Source organism: Mercenaria mercenaria, chromosome 13 (genome assembly GCF_021730395.1).
Source record: "Mercenaria mercenaria strain notata chromosome 13, MADL_Memer_1, whole genome shotgun sequence".
NCBI classification, from domain to species: Eukaryota; Metazoa; Mollusca; class Bivalvia; order Venerida; family Veneridae; genus Mercenaria; species Mercenaria mercenaria.
In genome coordinates, this window is record NC_069373.1 from 61,793,806 (window position 1) to 61,814,326 (window position 20,521).

General features: G+C 34.5%; 1 protein-coding gene across 2 annotated transcripts; it reads left to right on the top strand.

The window, feature by feature from the left end:
* Nucleotides 1-23: 23 nt before the first annotated feature.
* Nucleotides 24-19,640, top strand: LOC123528739 (solute carrier family 41 member 1-like). Of its 2 annotated transcripts, XM_045308703.2 has the most exons (12): nt 24-151; nt 3,510-4,090; nt 4,833-4,940; nt 5,639-5,710; nt 6,559-6,703; nt 7,214-7,360; nt 8,100-8,247; nt 8,973-9,046; nt 10,669-10,803; nt 10,990-11,138; nt 11,685-11,858; nt 15,896-19,640. In XM_045308703.2, the coding sequence occupies exons 2-12, from the start codon at nt 3,548-3,550 to the stop codon at nt 15,902-15,904; spliced, it is 1,704 nt and encodes a 567-aa protein (XP_045164638.2). In that variant the 5' UTR covers nt 24-151; nt 3,510-3,547; the 3' UTR covers nt 15,905-19,640. The 2 variants fall into 2 exon arrangements, with proteins under 2 accessions (XP_045164638.2, XP_053378002.1); XM_053522027.1 differs by having other exon boundaries at nt 11,685-19,324.
* Nucleotides 19,641-20,521: the final 881 nt, after the last annotated feature.

Genomic DNA, 20,521 nt, shown 5'->3' on the forward strand with positions numbered 1-20,521 from the left:
TCTATTTGCCCAAGTTTTCTTTTTTGCCCGTTTTCAAACTGTTTCTGTAGGAAGATGACTGTTAATTTCTGATGTAGTCGTGAGAACTTTATAATATTTTTGACATGTTGGCAGCAAAACATTAAAAGAGAAATTTTCGGTTAACTTCCCGGTAAGGGAGCGCTGGCACTATTGATTTCTAATCATTTATTGTGTTTAATTATTTTCATTTTATTTATTAGTTTGATTATTTGATGCGGTGCTTGTGATGTGAGAATAATCAGTGAATGCTCTCTCGGACACACATTTTTTCGGATACATACAATATGTAGAATACAATATAGAATGGATATGTTACAACGGAGTTGAGAGACTACAGAATTCATGCAGGCACATGTGTCTTAGATAGGCTCCATATATAATTAAAATTCCAAAGCTAGATTGTAAAATAATTTTACTGGGAACTAATTTCCAGATACCTGCTCCAGTTTCTGGACAAGTTCATTGTTCATTACATTATTGTACATTATTTCAGCATTTTCAGTCAGTAGTTTGACATGGATCCATTGGATGTTTGATTTTGATATAAAGTGATTGAAATAGTTTTACTGAATTAATATTGATGAAAATTTATAAAATGGTATCATGCATGCATAGGCCCCTACATGTACATGTGTTTACAAAACAGAATTTCATCAAGTACCAACTGTAAGGTACTAATGTTAATCATACCATGTTATTAGATGCTCATGTTTATAGATATTTTACATTTTTACTTCCTAAAAAGGTAGTTTGTAGGGTCTCTACTTTTTGAGCAAGAGGTGTACAAAATACTTGGAAAAATTATGACTACTGGTAGCGCCCTAGCTTGCTTTACACCTGGTATTTACAAACTGGGATTGTGCAATTTAGCTTTGTTGCATGTTGTCAATTAGTGGCTAGAAGCCACTAATTGTTTTCCCATAGACTTCAGTTATAACAATATGGTGTGTACGACATTCCATAAATCGAAACACTTGTATTTAATCACATTTTTATTTCAAGAACTATCTTAGTTGAGTTATTTCCATGGAAACATTGGACAGAAAACATATAAATAGTGATACTTTGAGAAATTTTAGTGTGAATGAGATGACCCCTTGTTTACTTCATTTGTATGGCGAGAGAAATTTGTTTGTCATGTTTGTCATCATTATGTCTCTCCCCCTGTAGGGGAGACATATTGTTTTTGCCCTGTCCGTCTGTCCGTATGTCTGTACGTCACACTTAATTTCCGAGCAATAACTGGAGAACCATTTGACCTAGAACCTTCAAACTTCATAGGGTTGTAGGGCTGCTGGAGTAGACGACCCCTCTTGTTTTTTTGGATCACTCTTTCAAAGGTCAAGGTCACAGGGGCCTGAACATTGAAACCATTTCCGATCAATAACTAGAGAACCACTTGACCAAGAATGTTGAAACTTCATATAATGATTGGTCATGTAGAGTAGATGACCCCTATTGTTTTTGGGGTCACTCCGTCAAAGGTCAAGATCACAGGCGCCTGAACATTGAAAACCATTGCCGATCAATAACTAGAGAACCACTTGACCAAGAATGTTGAAACTTCATAGAATGATTGGTCATGTAGAGTAGATGACCCCTATTGTTTTTGGGGTCACTCCGTCAAAGGTCAAGATCACAGGGGCCTGAACATTGAAAACCATTTCCGATCAATAACTTGAGTACCACTTGACCCAGAATGTTGAAACTTCATAGGATGATTGTACATGCAAAGTAGATGACCCCTATTGATTTTGAAGTCACTCCTTTAAAGGTCAAGGTCACAGGGGCCTGAACATTGAAAACCATTATCGGTCAGTAACTTGAGAACCACTCGACCCAGAATGTTGAAACTTTATAGGATGATTGTTCATGCAGAATAAATGACCCCTATTGTTTTTGGCGTCACTCTGTTAAAGGTCAAGGTCACAGGGGCCTGAACATTGATAACCATTTCTGATCAATAACTTCAGAACCTCTTGATCCAGAATGTTGAAACTTCATAGGATTATTGAACATGCAGAGTAGATGACCCCTATCGATTTTGGGGTCACTCTGTTAAAGGTCAAGGTCACAGGAGCCTGAACATGGAAAACAATTTCCAATCAATAACTTGAGAACCACTTGACCCAGAATGTTGAAACTTCATAGGATTATTGAACATGCAGAGTAGATGATCCCTATTGATTTTGGGGTCAGTCTTTTAAAGATCAAGGTCACAGGGGCCTGGTGATGTAAAATCATTTCTGGAGAATAACTTGAGAACCACTTGACCTAGAATGTTGAAACTTAATAGATGATTGGACATGCAGAGTAGATGACCCCTATTTATTTTGAGGTAACTTGATCAAAGGTCAAGGTCACAGGAGCCTGAACAGTGACTTGAGAACCACTAGGCTAATAGTGTTGAAATTTAGCGGGATGACTGGACATGCCAAGTAGATGATCCCTATTGCAGCCAACCATCAGTGTCTCTTTGACTTTTGCTCCTGACCCCTATTGATTTCTTGCCTATAGGACTTTGCATTGGGGGAGACATGTGCTTTTTTACAAAAGCAATTTCTAGTTGGATTTTGCTTGGAAACTGAAAAACAATTAACTCTATAAGAAACAGAAATAAAGTTGTTTAATTTTGGTCATTTTCTGGCATTACAGAGATCAATATATCATATACACTACACAGATGATCATGTCCACTTCTGTTATATGTATACACTAACAACACATATGTCCTTCCACTTCTTTTGTTTGTTTGTTTGTTTGTTTTGGGTTTAACGCCGTTTTTCAACAGTATTTCAGTCATGTAACGGCGGGCAGTTAACCTAACCAGTGTTCCTGGGTTCTGTACCAGTACAAACCTGTTCTCCGCAAGTAACTGCCAACTTCCCCACATGAATTATCAGAGGTGGAGGACTAATGATTTCAGACACAATGTCGTTTATCAAATAGTCACGGAGAACATACGCCCCGCCCGAGGATCGAACTCGCGACCCCGCGATCCGTAGACCAACGCTCTTACCTACTGAACTTCTTTTGTACTAACACTAACAACACATAGACATTTGTTTCGTATTAGAGTTCTGAACATCAGTCTTTGGCTCTGTGCCATTCCTTTACTGCACCACTGAAATTAAAGTGTCATTCAATTTTTGTCCTTGCATGAACACTATGAGTAGAGCATTAAGCACTTTCATGCTCAGTGATGAATGGTGTGTGGTCTTTACATGATTCAACTGCTGAAACCTCTCACAATCTGAAAGCTCAAAAAAGTATTTGTTATTTTCCCAGAGCAAGGATAACTAAGGATGGAATTATATTGTAAAAGTTTCTAAGATTTGACATATATCTTGTGTTCTTCTGCACAATGAACTGTATTTCTGTTAAATATTTTTGGGTAAAACACCATTGCACTAGTGTGTGATCAAGATATTGGTTTAAATGGTTTTAATTCAGTCTTATTACATCAAACATGTGTTTTTGTGTTTCAGGAGAATGGAGATAGAATGATGTAGGTGTGAAGTTGAGTATGTCAAGGAAGGGAGAGACATACCCCAACCTCCGTTCCCGTAAACCCAAAATGGTACCCTACGTTCATTCCCATGATTCTCCAGTTTTAATTGATGATGACATAGACTCGGTTACCAGGATAAATCATGCCAAGGACATTCGTTATGGATCTGAGAAATCTGGTCAAAGCTCAAGCGAAAGAAAAGCAACCAATGGAGAAGTTATAGCTGGTAGTCTTATTGAAATTGACGACAGCGGTGGGGGTGGTAGAGACTTAGAGACAGAAGCAGGTGACTTGGGTCTAGGAAGGATTGCTCAGAAGTCTTATTTGAACGACCGAGACCTAAGTGAGACTGCAGAGACTAGTTTTATTGAAAATGGAACAGACACTCAGCCACTGTTGGAGAGTAGTGAGTCCGGGGATGATGGGATAGATATAGAGATAGTAAGGACTGAAGACACTGGAGAAAGCTCATTACAGATCTGTCTGCAAGTATCACTGCCATATATTATTGCAGGATTTGGTATGGTGCTTGCAGGAATTGTCCTAGATATTGTTCAGGTGTGTGTTAAATTTGATAATATTAATTTTTGGAGTGCTGTACTTAGCAGAAATAAATGTCAAGTTGCATAGGTAACTGAGATAAGTCACTCAGAAATCAGTAGTTAAAAGGACATAATTTTTAGCTCATCTGATTTTTAAAAAGTAAAAGGTGAGTTATTGTCATCACTTGGTCGGTGTTGGCGTCGGCGTTGCCTGGTTAGGTTTTGTGTTTAGGTCAGCTTTTCTCCTAAACTGTCAAAGTTATTGCTTTAAAACACTTGTTCACCATCAAAAGCTGACTGTGAACAGCAAGAAATGTAACTCCATCCTGCTTTTTGCAAGAATTATGGCCCCTTTTGGACTTGGAAAATCATGGGTAGGACAATATTTCTATTATACAGAGACAAAAAAATCAGATGAGCATCTGCACCCGCAAGGCGGTGGTGCTCTTGCTTAAAATGTAGATTAAAGCATAAGAGGTTGGTTTGATTTCTTGTTGATTTCTTTGAGCATACGCAGAAACTTATTTTGACCTTTACAATGTTTGATTTTCAATTTACTATTACAATTGTATTTTTGTTTATCATTAAGCCAAATATAAAACATGTTTTGTTAAAGGTAATTTGACCTTACCTAGCTAAATAATGTACATTTCCGTGTTTGATTTTCATTTTTTTCTAGCTGCAATTGTCACAGCTTTTCTTTTGAAATAATCGTAACTGAAGAACTGAAGAATATGCCTGTTTGTTTATACTTTCAGCACTGGCCTGTGTTTGTGAATGTTTCGGAGATATTTGTACTAGTACCCGCATTGCTGGGACTAAAGGGTAACCTTGAGATGACCCTTGCATCAAGATTGTCAACTCAGGTACTGGAAGCTTCCATTCATGTTAAATGTGACTGTGTATCATAAAAATGCAGGTCATAAATTTGTTAGATCTACAGTATATTCTATGTTTAGATCAGTGTATACTTTCTCTTGACTGTCCTATTGATGATGGAGGTCATTATCCTTAGTTTGGTAGGGAAAATATTTGATTGAGAGACCAAAAATACTTTTCAAAGACAGTATATCTAAAATCATTTGTCCCCCACCCCCCACCTCTAAATCATGTGGAGAAGTTGTCACTATACTTTTATTTTTTTGGTAACATAAGTACTTTACACAGTTGTAATATACTACCTGGTCCTTTTTAATTAATGACTGGAATTACTACAAGAACACATATGAGCCGCACCATGAGAAAACAAACAATGCATTTACAGTCAGCATGGATCCAGACCAAAAACATCTGACTAGACTGCGTGGATGTGCAGGCTGGTCTGGATCCATGCTGTTTGCTTTCAAAGCCTATTGCAATTAGAGAAACTGTTAGCGAACAGCATGGATCCTGACCAGACTGCACGGATGCGCAGGCTGGTCTGGATCCATGCTGGCCGCAAGTGCACTATGTTGGTTTTCTCATGGTGCGGCTCATATATTTATGCACTTCATAGCTATGTTAATTTTGTCTACAAAGATTTAGGTTCATATTCAGTTTATGTACAAGACTTTTTGCAATGCAGGCTCATCTAGGAAACATGGATAAGAAGTCTGAGAAATGGAAAATGATTGGAGGAAATATGGCACTGATACAGGTTCGTTCTTTTAAAACACTAGCTCATAAATTTACATAGAAGATCATTTCGCAATATATAACTATGCGACAGTCTGCACAATAATAGGTTAGTTCATTTATCTTTATATCTCTCACCATATGTTTTTAAGATAATGTATTTTATTGATTTGTAATGTGAAATCATGATAAATGTGAATACAGGCTAACCTGCTTAGCAGACATATGTATATAGCATGGTCTTGCTTACAACTGACAAATAGAATGACTGTCTAACATGTTCAATGCCCAGTAGAAATCAGCATGTGCTATTTGTCTTAGACAGTGTTACAGGTAGTTTGGTGGTCTACATGTAAACATCTGTAAAAATCTTTTAAGCAATATTATTGTCTTATTTGCATGAAACTAACACAAACCAAAATATTTTGGGAAGCGATGATGGCAGATTAAAACATATGTTTAAACTTTAGACATTTCCAAAGCAGATTTATTATAGTCAGTCCCTTCGATGATGATTATAAACCAGTTATACTATACTGAAGTAATGTCATGTCTCTGACGTGTTTGTACCCACCATGCTGACAATACCAATCTGTAACTTAATAAAAACAGAGTATATGTTATTACTTTGGATCTAATACCTTTATTTTTAAATACAAATGTACAGTGGTATCCTCATACATGCTATAAATTAACCTAATTTTTTGTTAGTTCCTTTTTTCAAAATCCAAGTGTATTTATCATGCATGTAACTATTGTATAATGTTTTAAATCCTACATTCGTTTGTAGTGTATAAAATATACATTTCATAGCTTCCATTGTTACCATGGTGATAAATAAATGTACATGTGAATAATGTAATATTTCAGGCCCAAGCTATAGTTGTAGGTTTCCTGGCATCTATGGTTGCCATGGTGATGGGTTGGATACCAGAGGGAAAGTTCAACCTTCATCATGCCCTCTTGTTGTGTGCCAGCAGTATGTGTACTGCAGCCGTTGCCAGCTTTGTGCTAGGTAAGCCTTTAACTTTGCCAGGTTTGGCACCATTTTGTTCTGGTAATTTGCTGCAGTCCAGATTAGTATCAGTAGTTAGTTTAGTTTATTATTTTGTTTTAGCTTGATTGTGATGGAAGTTCTAGCTTATTTGAACCACTGTCGAATCTGCTTCCTCGAAATACCAGTAGTTGTATTATATGAGAAAGTGTGATTGTAATACCTATTTTAGAGTCAGTTGTGACATTTATTGGACTAAGATTTCCTTTGGTAAAGCAGTAGTTGCAGGGTTATCTGTCAAAGGGCCAAGTTAAATGTTGAAACAACCCTAGAAATATCTGAAGAATGTCCATAATGCTTGTTGATCATATGTTTCTTTAAAATCTGGAATACATTCCTGCCAGACAGTTTTTGCAAAAGAATTTTCTAAGTCTTAGTGTACTTTCTTCTTTTTAACTGTTATTATATATCAGTATCAAGATTAACCACCATAGCCTTTGCATATGATAAATGTAAGTTATTGATTTACAGGTTCGATAATGGTTGGTGTGGTTTTATTGTCAAGAAAGTGCAACATTAACCCAGATAATGTGGCCACACCTATAGCAGCTAGTCTTGGTGACCTAACTACACTAGCCTTGTTATCAGGAGTTGCCTGTTTATTATATAAATCTATTGGTAAGTTTTAAAGACACCTATTGCATGTGGTCAAGGTACAATATTGCACAAGTCTTGTCATTAGGATTATAATCCCGAGGGAAAAACCAAAAACATTGAATAAAACATTTATTTTTTGTGAAACGTAGCAGTTTTTACCAATGGGAAACAGTTTTTTTTATAGACAGAATAAGCATCAATCAAATATTTCACTTGTAAAAGAATAGAAAGGAAATTGAAATTCGGTGCATATTCAGTCAGTCACTTTGTTATATAAATCAGTCAGCTGTTCAGAGTCTGTTTATAAAGAATGTATTTATAGCAAACTCTGTGTATAACAAACATATACTACTGGTTCTGATGAGTTCACTATAACTGGAGTTTACTGTTTTCAGTTCTAGAAACAAGCAAATTAATGCTCATTTTAAATTTGCAGCATGGTTAAAATTATCTACAAACTGACTAATAGCCAAAATTATGGTAATGTTTATTGCTGTAAAGAGAAATTATTGTAAGGTATTAACTTTTCCTAATTTTGTGTCTTGAGTATTACATGAAAATCAATGCTCACCTGCACAGAATCTCAGATTTTTAGTTATCTTTATGGAAGAAAAAAAAACCCATTATATCTTATGCCTAACTTAAACTTTGCTTTATCAGTTTGTTTTTAAATTACACAATTTTTTTTTGTCACATGATAATATTTGTTTGAACAGAACTTGCACTTTGTTGAAAATGATTATGCAATATTTGATTACAGATACTCAGCCATGGATAGCCCCTGTGATGGTGACTTTATTTATTTTATTGACTCCCTTGTGGATCTATATATCTCTACACAACCATTATACAAACCATGTTGTTTATTACGGCTGGGTACCAGTTCTCAGTGCAATGTTTATAAGCAGGTATGATATATCTTTACAAAACTGTTTGTTGAATTCTTCATCTAACCATTTCAGTACATACTAAATCTAAAGTAAAATGCACAGATTGAACAGAGTTGAATTTAGACAAAGCTAAGTTTTTGGTTTTAAAGGATATCGAAAAATTTGAAGGCAAGCTCTGTTAAGAGTTGATTTTGTTATTTACCGGTATAAGGCTGGTGCAATTGTCATTTGGAGTTTTCTCCCACATCTGGTCTTAGATATCTCCCTCTGTCATTAAAGTTAAAGGTAAGTTTTATATAATGTTGCATATGGTCAATGGACAGCATGAACAACAAAGCTCTTGTATGACCAACATGGATGTCAAGTCACAGATACTTACCTTGGCTTATTTAACCTCCTGGTGCAACAATTTTAATACTGTGAGTTCTAGGCAAGGGAGATACCAGAACCATTTTTCATAACAGTGTTATGGAGTGGACAGGAATCGAACCCCCAACTCCTGCGCTTAAAGTGGACACTTGAAGTTGAGGCATTATGTTGCATTGTGTAGACCATATTTTCCTGCAGAGAGTTTGCTTTCAACATTCTGTTTTATTTTATCAACATGGCTGCACTACTTTATACACTGACAGGGATTGCTTTAAATGTAACAGGTAAGGAGTGCAACTGAAATGTGGACATGCAAAATGGGGATTTTAACTTCATATCATCATAATTCAGTTGTTATTTCTTTGTAATTTCAGTGTTGGAGGGTTAATATTAGATTTTACTGTAGCAAATTACCATGGCATTGCTGTTTTTCAACCTGTGATCAATGGTAAGTTTATGAGGTAAATTTTAATAAATGCAGGCTTAGTCAGCTTGGAAATAAAATGCAAAATTTCGTAAATGTTTAAAACTAGTAAAGACGAAATGTCCTTTCATTCATGTGGTAAAGTTGTTAATTACTTGCAAAGAAAGGTACTACCTATTAAAGGTTACTGTTGGGTTAAATGAACACTGTATACATGTGAAAAAAATGTTGAACATACTAATTAAACTGAATTTAAAGATATATAATATTAGACCAAATTCACATTAAATATTTATAAAATATGAAAAATTAACTACAATTACCTAGTAGTATTTTTGTAAACACAAAGTGAATGTGTTTGTAAGAACAGACAGTACTGCATGTTAGGTTTAAAACAATACATACATAATACATATATACCTAAGTACAGTATAAACAAGTATATATAAATTCATTTGAGGAGGATTTTCTACATTTCAAGTTAGTATCTAGAAGAAATGCCTTTTTTATCTTGAAATATTTACTAATATATTCAATACATCTATACATACTAAAATGATTAATACAGTTGAATTCATATCCATTATTAAAGAATAGAATAGAACAGAATAGAACAGTATACTTTGTTCGTTTCAGAAATGAGCCAGAATGGCCCTTATTCTATACAAAGACATTTAATAGCATTACATAAGGTCAAAATACATAATTTACACATACAAATAAAGTTTAAATTACAAATAAACATTATATTAAATTGCATTACATAAACATTTCTATCAAATAAGTCAGTTATATACTGAATCAGTCTAGTCCAGGTGAACTAATATACTTTTACTTCTTGGTATGAAACAGCCTGTGACAATAAAATGAGCCGCGCCATGAGAAAACCAACATAGTGCGTTTGCGACCAGCACGGATCCAGACCAGCCTGCGCATCCACACAGTCTGGTCAGGATCCATGCTGTTTGCTTTCAAAGCCTATTGCAATGAGAGAAACCATTAGCAAACAGCATGGATCCTGACCCGACTGCGCAGATGTGCAGGCTGGTCTGGATCCATGCTAGTCGCAAACGCACTATGTTGGTTTTCTCATGGCACGGCTCAAATGAAAATACTATCATTATGTTCTTACATGAAGCATAACTGTTCTCACTTTAAATGCCTTCTCAATGAAACCACATAAATTATTTAAGACTTTGCAATTTTCTGAGTTCAATATTTCCACCAGTTTAAACATGTTTGGTCTGATATAAGTTTTTTTTTTTATAAAGATAAAATAAAAGCTTATGTATCATTTTAGAGACCACAAGTAATGGTAGTAAAAATTTTCACAGTTTGTGGGCATTGTGTGTAAGATTAACAGATAGTAAGGGATGACAATTTTTACAATACAAAATGAAAAAATATCTTTTATCTGTATTTTATGCATGTTATATGTAGATATTTAGGTAATGATATATTGAAATAAAGATATGCAGTAGAAAAAATGAAACTTTTATTGTTCTTAGGGTTTGTATTTCTGTTCGTTTTGTTTGACCAGTCTGTATTGTATTTATAAGAGTACACAAGTGTAGAGTCAATGCCTTTGTCACAATCACTAGAACATAGACTATCTCCCATGTGACAAATGTTGTTTCCTGTTTCAGGGGTGGGAGGAAACCTGGTAGCTGTGCAGGCTAGCCGTATATCTACATCATTACACAGGGTCAGTCGACCTGGCAAGCTGCCAAGTAATGCAGTGCAAGGTTGTCCTAATTGTCCAAGTGCCTTCTTTGGAAAAAGTATGATGTTCTATTTTTGGTGTTTAGTGAAGTTTTTTTTTTTGCTGACTTAGAATTATTATTGTAAAAGTTTAGTTTGTAATCAAGATACATGTGGTTTAACAAGTGATTTGGGAGCTACAGAATCTGTAAAACATAGTCGTTATGTGATAGAAAACATGAATTCTAATTGTATTTTTATTTCAGATATTAATGCAAGAGCCACCCGTGTTTTGTTAGGCCTAGTCATTCCTGGTCATCTGATATTTATGTATACCATTTCCTTTATGAAAGCTGGCCACACCAGTATCACACCAATATTTTCTGTGATGTATCTCACTGCCGCTGTCTTACAGGTAAGCTGTACCGATATGACACCAATATTCTCTGTCATGTACCTCACTGCCGTTGTCCTAATCCATACCAGTATGACAAAATTTATCTGTCATGTGGGTACTACTGATCTCTGATGGGTAAGCCGTATCAGCATAACAACAATATTCTTGGTCATTTGAATTGCTGCCATTGTTTTAAAAGCAAAGCAAATGCAGTAAATTCATTGTACAACAGTAAATCTCTATGATAAGTGTTAACCTTTAGCCTGCTGCCGGCAAGAGGTTCTGCCTTTGCGACCAGTGCAGACCAAGATCAGCCTGCACATCCGTGCAGGCTGATCATGGTCTGCACTGTTTGCTGTTCAATCAGTAAATTTTCAGTAAACATCCCTTCAAATGATAAATGGTACTGCCCAAACTGAATGATGGACCATTCCATTATAGAAATTTAGCAGGGTAAAGGTTAAAATAAGTAAAAGGTACATTGTCTGCATTTGTATTTCTTGTAAATTTTACTGCAATGTAGTGCATGTTTAATGGGTGTGATTTGAAATGATGTATTTACAGGTTGCTGTTTTGCTGTATGTTGCAAACTGGATTGTTCATTTGATCTGGCGCAAGGGAGACGACCCTGACAATGTTGCAATTCCATATTTAACTGCCCTTGGAGATCTCCTAGGCACTGCTTTCCTTGCCATTGCATTCCATATTCTCTTCCTGATTGGTGATAAAGATGCAGATGTAGGCGACTGATTTCTTGTTTTCTTTTAGTACTGACATTCTTAATAAAAGGAAGATACAGGTTAAATTGTGGATACAAAAAATAAAAACAAAAAAATGACCTATGGTGGTCGTGTAAGGATATAATAAGAAAGTTGCTATGGATAGATGCAAGTAAGCTGGTAGTCTTTTTTAAGTTCTCTTTCTTTCTACAACCTGTAAATATGACACTCGATTTTTTAGCTGAAGTGAGTTTTTCTGATCGCTCAATGTCCGACGTCCGTCGTCTGTCGTCTGTCTGTCAACATTTAGCTTGTGTATGCGATAGAGGCTGTATTTTTCAACTGATCTTCATGAAAATTGGTCAGAATGATTTCCTTGATGAAATCTAAGCCGAGTTTGAAAGTGGGTCATCTGGGGTCAAAAACTAGGTCACTAGGTCAAATCAAAGAAAAACCTTGTGTATGCGATAGAGGCTGTATTTTTCAATTAATCTTCATTAAATTTGGTCATAATGATTACCTTGATGAAATCTAGGCCGAGTTCGAAAATGGATCATCTGGGATCAAAAACTAGGTCACTAGGTCAAATCAAAGAAAAACCTTGTGTATGCGATAGAGGCTGTATTTTTCAATTAATCTTCATGATTTTTTGTCAGAATGATTACCTTGATGAAATCTAGGCCGAGATCGAAAATGGATCATCTGGGGTCAAAAACTAGGTCACTAGGTCAAATCAAAGAAAAACCTTGTGTATGCGATAGAGGTTGTATTTTTCAATTAATCTTCATGAATTTTGGTCAGAATGATTACCTTGATGAAATTTAGGCCGAGTACGAAAACGGGTTATCTGGGATCAAAAACTAGGTCATTAGGTCAAATCAAAGAAAAACCTTGTGTATGTGATAGAGGCTGTATTTTTCAATTAATCTTGATGAATTTTGGTCAGAATGATTGCCTTGATGAAATCTAGGTCAAGTTCGAATATGGGTCCTCTGGGGTCAAGAAGTAGGTTACTACGTCAAATCAAAGGAAAAGCTTGTATATGCAATAGAAGCTGCATTTTTCAATTGATCTTCCTGAAATTAAGGCCAAAATGATAACCTTAATGAAATCTAGGCCGAGTTTGAAAATGGATCATCTGGGGTCAAAAAGTAGGTCACTAGGTAAAATCAAAGAATAACCTTGTGTATGCGATAGAGGCTGTATTTTTCAATTGATCTTCATGAAATTTGGTCAGAATGATAGTCTTGATGAAATCTAGGTCAAGTTCTAATATGGGTCTCGTGCTCTGGGGTCAAAAATTAGGTCACAGGTCGAATCAAAGAAAATACTTATTTATACTCAAGAATTTTGCTCCAGTTTTAATGATAATTGGTCAGAATATTTATTTCCATGAAATCACTAGGTCAAACATGTTTACAACACTGTTATGATGTGTTTCTCAGGTGAGCAACTTAGGGCCATCTTGGCCCTCTTGTTTCAATTTGTCTCATATTTTCACAATATCAGATCAATTTTTTTTGGCAAGTTTTCAGCAAAATGTTTCAGATAGATCCATAAGAAAGACCTGTATCTTCTCTTTATCTGTTTTGTATATAGAGTGCTTATTTCATTGAAATTGAACCACTGTTATAATTTACAAAAAGCCAAAAGCCTTAAAAAAAACATATGTAATCTTTTCGAACATCAGTTAATGTTGTAGTAGTAGTTTGGTGCTTACAATGATACAGAATCTGAATTTATATGATATTTCTTTAATGAAATGGATGTACATCTCAACAATTTTGCTCTATATTCAGTTATAATACAGGTAAGTTATACGAGGGCACTTATATTAACTTTTAAGTTTACAGGGTAACAGTATAATGTTGGATAATTTTGAAATTTTCATTGATTTGCTGTACCACAGGATCAATTGCAAATCCCGATGCTGATATCCAAAGATTTCACTTTTGTTTGAGCATAAAAGTTGAACTGGTGTTTTGGATAACTGATTATATTTTTTTCTCAAATGTTCCCAAAACTGCTTGGGATTGTTAATGGTGACTTTGACATACTTTTCATTTTTCCTAGTACTGAAATTATTTTTATTTTTCCTTATAATAAAACAGATATATTTTGACTTTCCTTGTATGAAACAGTCTAACCTCTGGGACTTTTGATAACTAGCTTTATTATATTCTTTACTCTGTTTTAGTGAGTGTTTTCATTGTATAATGTAGGCATTGTGCTTCATATAAGCACACACGCACTCTCATACACATGCACACACTGCTTTTTCAAGTTTTTATTTAAAAAATAACTATTAGTTGTTTAAATTCTTGAAGTTTTTGTAATTTTGTAGTAAATGTAGACTCATTTTTAATTTTGCTGTGTATAATGACCAAAATTTCTGCAAAATAAAAAGTTGCTTTCCTTTTCAAAATTATCTTTCTTTAGAATACAGTGCATTCGCGATGCTACGAATCGCAATTTAACGAAATACCGGTATACTACGAAAAGGTGTTGTGGTCCCGGCTGCTTTCCTTCTTATTTCTATGTAACAAAGTCGCGGTTTTACGAAAATGCAATTGTACGAAAAATGCGCTCCTACAAATGTATTGTTATCCCCTTGAAGCCTGTTTTCAACTTGTTTTAGTTGCGATTTTACGAATGTATCATCTAAGTTTTCACACCTTCCATAACGGCATGAAAATGCTTTAGAGTGGAAGGTGTCACTATCATTTAGCTGGGCGTAAACAGTGATTAAAGTGTGAAAACTTAGTAATTAAATTCAAAACACATACGCTGTACACTATGACACAAGTTAGTGGTAATTTTTTTCTTCTATAACTATCCGATCGGATGGCATATAAGACACACTTGCTTCGATATCTATACGTCTCAAAGAATAAAGAAAATAAAACAATATTTAAGGCTGATCATCTGTATATTGTTGTTTTATTATACCAAACAATTCAGTAAAGGGTAGCTGAGGGTATCGGAATATGCAACTGCCAATTTTTTTTTCTTTTGCAACAATGTACCCTGTATATGTTTTATGTACAGTGAATAAAAAGTGAAGAAAAAAAACAACCCGTTCTACATTCTACATACCATCTGAGATTAGATTCGAATAAGATTTGTAGTAAACCCAGATGTACCGGTACATATAAAATTGGTATACATGTACTCCGATACGAAAATCACATGTATAATATCACGAGTTACGACGTGTAGACATTAAGGTGCTGTATAGCGAAATTTCCTATGCTACGCTTGAACGAAAATGCGATATTACGAAAAAAACTGCCAGTCCCTTGGCTTTTCGTAGGATCGTGATTGTACTGTATTTACATTGTTTTTGGTCATGAAAGTAGTTTACAGATTATTGTGGTAGGAAAACTAAGATCTACAGCAACCAAAAAGATGATAACAATTTTAATGTTCTTTTGGAAACTTTGGTTCATGTTATGGTTTTGACTTAAAGAGAATAATAGTTTTTATTTGTTTGATGCTCAATGGGCATTTTATTTCAGGGTTTAGTTTACTGACAATTTATACTGTTTAATTAAAGTACTTGTTAGTCCTGGGGAACACATTTTAAGACCAGGTACTCTACCATTTCTTTCTGAGTTCCATTAATAATACCGAATTCTTGATTGTTTTATAAAAACTTGAGACTTATCATTATATAGTAATTTCATGAAGAAAGGTAGTATTTGTTGAATTGATTGAGAACTTGATTTAGTTTATAAGACTGGATGATCAGTTAAGAAACCTTAGATTCTGGTCTGATTGAATACACAACCCCTAGATAGACACAAGTACTTATATTTATCTCAGCTGTAAATCTTATATGCTTTAAGAGTTCTTCAGAATTGAGCTGAAACGGAATGAAATGAAATGAAGAAAGTCTGTCTCTGTTTGTTTCTACTTCTGAATTGTATTTAGAAATTAGGCTATTCAAAATCAAGTTAAATAGTAATTTCTGCAAATGATTTATCTGAAACTGTTTAGTGTTTAAAAGTTTAACTTTCATTTCAAATTGACCAAACACTGTTTATATCTTGATAGATACTGTAATGGTGGTTTTGGAAATGGTATTGTGTCATAAGTTATGTCAAAAGACAGTGGTCTTTGGCAGTAAGCTGATGATACTGGTGAACGACAGCATTTCCATACGTCTATACATCAACAACTGGATACCGCCGGTATTTTTTACTTAATTGTGACGGGTATACTTACCATAACAACCTGTGAGTGAAGGTGCATTTCATATTATTTGCTTTATGGTCAAATGAGATAATTTTCATATTGACCAGGAAATGGTAAATGTTTGCTATTTCGGTTAATGCAGTATTTAAATATGTATCCTTGCACAATTTTTTAATATTTGTTTTGATAATGCAGGCTTTACAAAATTGTTGACAGATTGCCTGACATTTTGTCAGAGAAACAAATATTGTCAGACAGAAAGTAATAAAATTGTCTCACTGAAATTTTCAATATTCATAAAATGTTATAGCCATATCCGAAATACAGAGGTCGAAATTAGATGCTAAACTGAAAAATCAAAACATTTCTTTTTTTTCTCATGAGAAAACACTTGACCAATTTTGTTTGCTATTTTTGTATCAATTTTGCCTGATATCCAGTCTGGGACCTTGAAAAAGTGTCCAGACCTGCTGACAAATTGGCCTGACATGTCTAACTGTCAAAGAACTTTGATAAAGCCTGATGGTGGTGGAAAAGAGAACTGAATTAATAATTTTCTATTCGTGTTCGAGTTATCACAATATGCCTGATAGTATTTGCAGAAAGTTTTGCTTATTCAGCATTTTCCAACTGTAATATATACATACATTTAGTACCAAAGAAAGCTTTGAAAGCTTGCAAGTTTGAAACATTTCTAATGCTTTATTGATTCTGAAGACTAATACTGGTATAAATGTTTCATTATAAAAAGCAGATTTTTCTTTTGGAAAATTCATGGTGTTGGAAATGGATAGTTTTAAGTTACAAAGTCATATTAATTACTGTAGTGGTAAATGGGAATATTAAAGCCTTGTGGATGCGGTATACAAACAAATTCAGGGAAGAGTATTAATGTAGCTTTAGAACTATTAGAATGTTATTGAGATGGATATAACTGCATGTTTCTGCTATCTTTGTTTATTACATGACTCTTTATGGCCAGTCCATAGTTTGTGCTATATGGCCACGATATCCATCACAAGTTTGCCAGGTTTAAAGTCAAAATCTGAAGAAAAAAAACTAGATTAAAACTAGTGTGAAAAATTATTTCTGGTGTCGTGTAATAAAAAACTTAATTGAATGGCTTGCATATTTTGTTCACTGAATTATAGATATATATTTATTATCAATTGCATAAACATTTACTGAGTAAATTCATCTGCTCACTATGTAATCCATAGAAGTGTGGTTGTCTTTTTAAGGTGATATTTTATGGTGGAAAAAATAAGGATATAGAAACATAAGTACGTTTCTACCATAAAAATATCTTAAAATGTGATAAAGTCGCAGATAAATTTAGTACTACAGCAATATTTATTGATTACTGTTTGGTCCACCATATCTGTAACAGATATTTGGTGAATTGTGGGTATGAACTACATATCATTCTGAAGGCCTTCTAGATTAGTTGTAGAATCTTTCAGAATTTTTAAAAAATATTAAATAATGTCTGTTTACTTGACAGAAATATATTTTTCCCAATGCAAACATCAGACAAAATCACATTTCCCCAAAAAATTTTTTTTAGATTTTACAAAAATGTTGCATTGAAATATTGCAGTTGTGCTAATTAAGATGTCCTGAAAGTTTTACAACAATCCATTTTCAAAGAAAGTCAAAATTTATTTTTTTAAGACTTTGGTGTCAAAAACGGCTGAAATTTACCATGGAAAATACCCTTAATCAGAATTGTTCTTTATAAATTCTAAACTGATAAAAATGTTTCAAAAATCAAAAAAAATTCATATTACCCTCCTCAGAATGCCTTGAAGTGATACACAATCTCAGTGGAATTGTCTTACTTTTACCTTTAAACCACTGGCAGCAAGTGATTCTGCCTTTTGCGACCAGTGCAGATCATGATCAGCCTGTACATCCATGCAGTCTGATCATGATCTACACTGTTCGCTATTCTGTCAGTATCTTTTTGGTAAGCACCCTCTTTAACAGTTAATGGTACTATCCAAATTGAAATATGGACAAGTTCATTATAGAAATTTAGCAGGGTAAAAGTTAAAGAGAAGTCTAGGCAAAACACTGTTACAGAATATTGGGAGCAAACAGTAGGTATATTCAAAGCATATAAATAGTTAGCTATTATTATGATAAAAAATGCTAATAAAAATATCTAATTATAGCAATATCTGTGAAGTCTTTCTCGTGCTATATTTTCTGGTTTCTTTGTATATCTGTAGAAGTGGTTTAACTTAATATTTGTTTTATTTCTTGTTGCTCATTGTAATGTTTTATTTTATGAAATACTCATTTTTGCTTCAGATAAAGGTTAGAAATCAGGGGCATAGATAATAACAGTCAGTCTTAGTATATTGGACTAGTATAGTGTAGTACATCAGTACAGTGATGTTTTAGTACTCTTTATCTTAGCTTACTATTACTTTTCTGTTAAAATATGCACAATTAATGTGTAAAAACTATTAGAAAAGAAAAGAAGATAGAAATTTGACTGAAAATAATTGTATTTGAATTTAAAAATATGTTTTTATTTGAAGTATGATCAGGGTGAATGTGTACATATTATACTTGATGCATACATGTATATTACATGTGATTTTAATTCTCTTGTACTTTGACATTTTTTATGATTTTCATGACTTTAAAATACAAGATATTTGTCACAGAGATACTTATTTTTTGAGTAATGTTATTTCTGTTTTTAGAATGCCTTGTGAAAGAGTATTAATAGTTATAGAAAAATATGTAAAAAATATGTAAACTTTGCAAGTATTAAAGTAAAATTTTATTTGTCAAGTTATTTTAAGAAGTTGCAAACAAATACATGACATGCCTCATTTTCACTGTACAAAAGTGCTGTCATTCAGAAATGTTTGAGAAATAGTGTTCAAGTGGATGAAAATTAACATATGAGCCACGCCATGAGAAAACCAACATAGTGTGTTTGCGACCAGCATGGATCCCGACCAGCCTGCGCATCTGCGCAGTCTGGTCAGGATCCATGCTGTTTGCTAACAGTGCCTCTGATTGCATCAGGCTTTGAAAGTGATCAGCATGGATCCTGACCAGACTGGTTTTCTCATGGCACGGCTCATATGGCTCATATTTTTGCACTTGCGAGTATGTTATGAAACCTTTTCTTCAGAGCAATGAAATATACAGTTGAAACTCAGTATCTCGATTTCCAAGGGATTGGGCATTATACTTCTAGATAATCAGATTTCAACTTAAAAGGATATTTTGTGCATGTGTTTTCAGGACGGGACTTGAAAATTAGAAAACAGAATATTGCAAGTTATTCATGCAGTATAAATGTTCAAAATGTACTTGTCAAGCCATTATCTAAGTTTTAAATTGTCTTGATTTATGTGTAACAAGCAACTCCATGATATGTATAGATCAATTTCATGCAGATGAAACATTTTGTATAATGGTAACCTCTGTAATATGAATTATTGTCTTACTTGATTAATTCCCTAACTGTCAAAGAATCTGCCTCTCTTTCACATGTATTTGCATAGGCATTCTGTTTGCTTATCTCATATGTGATTATATACCTCGGCATTGAAGTGCTATTTACATTATGTTTAACAAAATATGTGATTATATACCTCGGCATTGAAGTGCTATTTACATTATGTTTAACAAAATGAAGTGTACTGTGAAATCATCAGATTTTTAGGGGGACTATTTTCATAGATTTTATGGTTGCATTAAAGTATCCAATCCTTATTATGCCCCCTTTCAAAGAAGGAGGGGTATATTGTTTTGCAGATGTCGGTCGGTAGGTCGGTCGATCTGTCGGTCGGAATGTAGACCAATCGGTTTCCGGATGATAACTCAAAAACTCTTAGGCCTAGGATCATGAAAGTTGATAGGGAGGTTGGTCATCACCAGCAGATGACCCCTATTGATTTTGAGGTCTGTATGTCAAAGGTCAAGGTCACAGTGACCCTGAATAGTAAAACAGTTTCCGGATGGTAACTCAAGAACCCTTGGGCCTAGGATCATGAAAGTTGATAGGGAGGTTGGTCATCACAGCAGATGACCCCTATTGATTTTGAGGTCAGTATGTTAAAGGTCAAGGTCACAGTGACCCTGAACAGTTAAACGTTTTCCGGATGATAGCTCAAGAACGCTTAGGCCTAGGGTCACAAAAGTTGATAGGGAGATTGGTCATGACCAGCAGATGACCCCAATTGATTTTGAGGTCAGTATGTCAAAGGTCAAGGTCACAATGACCAGGAACAGTAAAATGGTTTCCAGGCAATAACTCAAGAACGCTTAGGCCTAGTGTCAGGAAAATTGATAGTTAGGTTGGCCATGACCTGCAGATGACCTCTATTGATTTTGAGGTCATTAGGTCAAAGTTCAAGGTCACATTAGCCAGGAACAGTTAAACAGTTTCTGATCTTCTTGTCCAAAACCATAGGGCCTAGGGCTTTGATATTTGGTATGTAGCACAATCTGGTG

Coding starts and splice junctions, on each gene's coding strand:
- LOC123528739 (XM_053522027.1), top strand. CDS start 3,548: ATGTCAAGGAAGGGAGAGACATACCCCAACCTCCGTTCCCGTAAACCC. Junction 8,248..8,972: donor AGTGCAATGTTTATAAGCAG/GTATGATATATC, acceptor TTGTAATTTCAG/TGTTGGAGGGTTAATATTAG. Junction 11,139..11,684: donor TCACTGCCGCTGTCTTACAG/GTAAGCTGTACC, acceptor ATGTATTTACAG/GTTGCTGTTTTGCTGTATGT.